Here is a 4,627-nt window from a genome sequence, read left to right as displayed (position 1 = left end):
GAAAGTCTTTAATTAATGCGCCATTATCACTCATTTCCACCCATTCTTTCTCAAGGAACCGGGTGGTTTTTCCATCCTTTCGGGTGGATAGAGGAACGTTCCACTTAAGCACTCAAAAGGAATCTGAACGCTTTCTGGATGCTGGGTGCACTCGGGTGGGGAATTTGAACGCTCTTGTATATATCTACCATAGACTTTATATGCTAGATAGTAGAGTGTCTTCGGTAATTTGCCAGGAAGTTTTCGAACGTATTTTTATTACACGTCTTTAATATTACTTCGTCAGTGCGGAGACGTGTATTTATCTTAATTTATCCTATACATGACATTTCATCGTTCATTGACGATATCATCATATGAAAGTTGGTTAGTTCTTTCGTTTTTCATTGTCTGTTCTATTGCAAAGGTTAGGATAAGCTCGATACATATAATTAGTTAAAATGCATAGATATATCAAAGTGAACTGAGAAACAGAAAGAGAGAGAGCGAGAGACATAATTATGTCTTAATAACTTTTATTTAATATTATCAATTTTCTTGTTTATTTTTCTCTAAATTTTATGTCATGACTAAAAGTTTATTCCTTAGTGGCTGAATTGGTGTACACTTATATTTAAAATAGACGATATTATACTTGAAATTTGGTGAAAATGAGATAGAAAATTTTAATACACTCTGATGTAACGACAAAGAACAGGTCTTAAAACAAGTTTTTGTTGTAGAAAATGCTGGCGTTGGAGCGTATACCTGATCAAATTGGATACTTGGTATTAACTGAGGATGGTGCTGTATTAACAGTAAGAGACAGTTTCTAATGATGTTTTTCTTTTGTAACAGCAAATAGAATCTTCTGTGTTTGTGTTACAGTCTGGAGGAGATTTAGAAAATGATGAAAGAGTGGCAAATATTATCAGTAATTTAATAACACTGACAAATAAAGTTGATCCTAAGGCATTTCCGTTGCATGATCCTTTTGAAAAGATATCAATCAAATATAAGGATCATTGTTACGTCGTGTGTCTCTCCAATAAGAAGATTTACGTAGTGAAGAGAAAACTGCCATCTCAGACTACAGCAATCGTCGAACAGCAGTCTATCGATGTTTAGATACAATAATAAACCTAATAATAAAGCCTACAAAACAATAAATATACTCTTTGTAAATTTTGATATCTGACAAATTCAATTTCTTTGATCATTGCGAGAGATCTCTATTCACTGTTATGTACCTTTAAAAATATATGTATTTTAAGAATGAAATTAGTGCAATGTAGTTATAAGAAACATTAGCTGCAGAAAAAGCAGCTCTTTGCAATTATAAATTTTTTAAATAATTAATTTATATATCTAGAGAAGAATAAAAATTACACAATTAGAATCGGTGAAAGGAGCTTGGATTGATTCATATATTTAGATTCAGCGAAGAATTATAGAAGCAAGAATTAATCATATTGAAGAATTATACAACAGTTGCAAAGCTACTTTTTCTATTGAACGCAGCCATTACATGCCTCTGTTAGTTCTATAATAATTTCTTTCAATCTTTCGAATAAAATATTCTTCCAATATGTAATTTGAAAATTATGGCTATGATTATTCTCAAAATATATTTTTTATCAAAATATTTTTTGTAATTTATGTATAGTGTTGCATTTTATTTCTAACATTAATGCATTTAGTGAAAAATTTATTTTCGTAATTTGTTATGTTTAAAGAACTGAAAAGGATACGGGAAGTAGGAGTCAAGCGCAGGAGACATCGCGCAAATAATGTATTTATGAAGTGTGAAACTTCTTTATTCACTAAAACGCTCTGTTATATTCATCTGTTATATTTACAAATATATATTATATATATCGTACAATATATTTCCAAATAGATATATAAAATACTAAGTATCACTATCGGTACTGGAACTATCATAATTGACTAGAGATATATTCGAACTACTAGTTTTGGAGATAGTAGCATTATTCGTTATTTCCTGTGTTTTTGGTGATTCCTGGCTTTGTAGTTTTAATCGGTCATTCGAAGATATCTTTTTTTTATTTTTAGATCGTATAATCGAAACTAATCGTTTCAATTCCACACCTTCTTGTTTCTTTGCACCTAAAAAAAAAAGCATTCGTAAAAGCTTAAATGTAACAGGAAAATGTGCATTTTAGTTTGCTTAAGTGCTGAATAAATACCTTTCTTATGAGTCAGTAATTTTGCTAGTTTGATATCATCCTCATGTTCATTTACCAAATTAATATCTAATCCAGTCTTTTTTAGTAATGCATGATCTTCAGCTTGCTTCTTCTGAAGTTCCTTTTTTCTATCCTGTAATATGAAATGTATAAGTCAGTAAAAATTTATATCAACATGTTCCATTCTGCATGCCAGTGATTTTCCGTTCAAGCCATTTGACATTTCGTGTATAAAAGAAACGTAATTATATAAAATAATTTTTAATATACATAGATACATAATGATGACATACTGTGTGATACTGATAAATAAACCTTTATAATAATTTTTGTAATTTTTTTAACCATTATAAAATACATGTATTTAACAAATTTATATACAATATACGCGAACAAAAATACTATCATCAGTGATCCACGCAACATGATTAAGCATGGAGAACTCTTGTTAATAAAATTAAATAATATTTAATTTATAAACTGTCTTAATATTACTTATATATTATCTTTTAAAATATTTTACACATTGTTTACCGCCCAAACTCTCAATTACTCCTTTTATACCAGTTACTTCGTTTTTAAAATTAAATATACTTTATGAAAAAATTATATAAAATTAAATTTGATAATACTGTACCCGAAATAAGGCTCTCACTGCACAGTTTGAGCTGTAATCATCTTTCCAAATATTTTCATTTAAGGCTATTGCACCTTCCAATGCTGAATTTCGAGATTTGGCTATTTTCTTATCTTCTATACCATGCTCTAACTTATACATTGCATCGTCATACAATCTGCATGAGACTTCTTTTGTTTCAGGTACTACTTGCTCATTCTGTTTAGGATCCCATCGATTCTCTTGACGTCTTGCACCACTCACTATGACGTAATCCAGATTCTAAAAAGATAATAAAAATATTAGCAAATATTTCAGAAGCAATAATTTATTTGCATTATCAATTGTAATTGTAACTTACAGCAGGATCAGTTTTTATTTCAAAATGATTGTCACAGAGATGACACTTCATGCGAAATTGATAGAGCGGGGTGCTATAATACATTCCAACCTTCTTTTTTTCCGCATTATATCTAACACCCATGCCGATATGATTCCCACATCCATTGCACCATATATTATAGGGCATCTCAAATCGTATAATTAAAATGCCCATGTGTAGCTTGCGGGCCCGCTCACGCAATGCGTGAGTACCTAGGAATTTATTAAGACCACCGGCACGGGGATCATAATCCGGTGGATAGTACAAATTTGTTCCCTTTCGTTCTCCCATTGTGCTATAATTTATTTAAATATAAAATCAATTAGAAACATAAAGATCTAGCAACATTAATAATATTTATAAATAATTACGTATATTGGGTAATAATTATTATTAAAAAATTTGTTTTTGCTACTATTACAATTTATATGATTCCCTTATTTAAAAAGTAACATGAATATAAAATGGTAATATTTTAGTCATTTTCATAAATGAGTTAGGTATAAAGATTATCAATCATCAAAAATAAATTAAAAATAAACTTAATTTTACAATCCATTTGTTAAATGGCACTGTATTGTACTTAAGGTTTTTAAAGAAATCATAACATCTTCTACTAGATATTTTATATATATAAGCCTGATATTTTATTCACTACTGGATATTGACTTCTTCTAACCTTTTTCATTTCACATGGTCTTTGGAAGAAAGAAGTTTGGCATTAAAACGTTATGTTTGCCATGTATGTTGACGAATACATATATACAAGATGTTATGATCTCTTTAAAAAGATCTACATAGTTATATCATTCTTATAAATAAAAAAGAGAGTCTTCTACAGAGAACATTTAGAGTTAAGACTGTTATAATAAACAAAGTTTGAAAAAAATCTGTTATTTTAAATTTAGTCCTTTTAGCTGATTAAGGTAAATATAAATTCTTGATGATATTTTGAGTTGTCACTTTCGATAATTTATTCCTGAATTTGTCATAATTTTGACATCAAAATCATTATAACTCAAAAAGTGTGCAGGTTTTTCAGGGTTATAAAATGTGAATGATAAAAATAACATTTAATCTTGTTGGTGAGTATATATTTTACTTCGATATTATTTGATTAGTTTAATAATTTAAATTAATAATTTTCTGTAAAGTTGAAAATAATTTTTTCTCTTTTCTGAAAAATAATTTTTTAGAATCTTTTTGTGTCACTAATTTTGAAATGAGATATCTGTACGCTATAACAAATATTATAATAAATGTTTCATTATACCTTGATTGCTTTTTAAAGCTGGAAAAAAAAAATAACTGGGTTTGTTTAAAACAATCTGTCCCGGAAAAGATATAAGTACTTCAATAGACTCCTGCGATGTTGATGTTTTTCAATAAAATAGGTTAGAATACAATACAATTGATAACATATTTTGACATATTCACTGG

General features: G+C 28.7%; 2 protein-coding genes across 8 annotated transcripts; one reads left to right on the top strand and one right to left on the bottom strand.

Annotated features, from left to right (window-relative positions):
* Positions 1 to 259: 259 nt before the first annotated feature.
* LOC108755580 (ragulator complex protein LAMTOR4 homolog) lies at positions 260 to 1,501 on the top strand. Of its 7 annotated transcripts, none has more exons than XM_018498678.1 (3): positions 260 to 264; positions 723 to 797; positions 868 to 1,501. In XM_018498678.1, the coding sequence occupies exons 2-3, from the start codon at positions 726 to 728 to the stop codon at positions 1,105 to 1,107; spliced, it is 312 nt and encodes a 103-aa protein (XP_018354180.1). In that variant the 5' UTR covers positions 260 to 264; positions 723 to 725; the 3' UTR covers positions 1,108 to 1,501. The 7 variants fall into 7 exon arrangements, with proteins under 7 accessions (XP_018354180.1, XP_018354173.1, XP_018354175.1 ...); XM_018498671.1 differs by lacking the exon at positions 260 to 264 and adding an exon at positions 273 to 406; XM_018498673.1 differs by lacking the exon at positions 260 to 264 and adding an exon at positions 286 to 366.
* Positions 1,502 to 1,881: 380 nt separating this feature from the next.
* LOC108755579 (coiled-coil domain-containing protein 130 homolog) lies at positions 1,882 to 4,627 on the bottom strand. Its single transcript, XM_018498670.1, has 5 exons — positions 4,461 to 4,627; positions 3,167 to 3,482; positions 2,827 to 3,087; positions 2,190 to 2,322; positions 1,882 to 2,109 (listed from the first exon to the last, which is right to left on the bottom strand). The coding sequence occupies exons 2-5, from the start codon at positions 3,476 to 3,478 to the stop codon at positions 1,892 to 1,894; spliced, it is 924 nt and encodes a 307-aa protein (XP_018354172.1). The 5' UTR covers positions 3,479 to 3,482; positions 4,461 to 4,627; the 3' UTR covers positions 1,882 to 1,891.

The sequence above is a fragment of the Trachymyrmex septentrionalis genome, unplaced genomic scaffold (assembly GCF_001594115.1).
Source record: "Trachymyrmex septentrionalis isolate Tsep2-gDNA-1 unplaced genomic scaffold, Tsep1.0 scaffold89, whole genome shotgun sequence".
NCBI lineage: Eukaryota > Metazoa > Arthropoda > Insecta > Hymenoptera > Formicidae > Trachymyrmex > Trachymyrmex septentrionalis.
The sequence above is the reverse complement of the archived record's forward strand: the minus strand, read 5'-3'. Positions and strand labels throughout refer to the sequence as shown.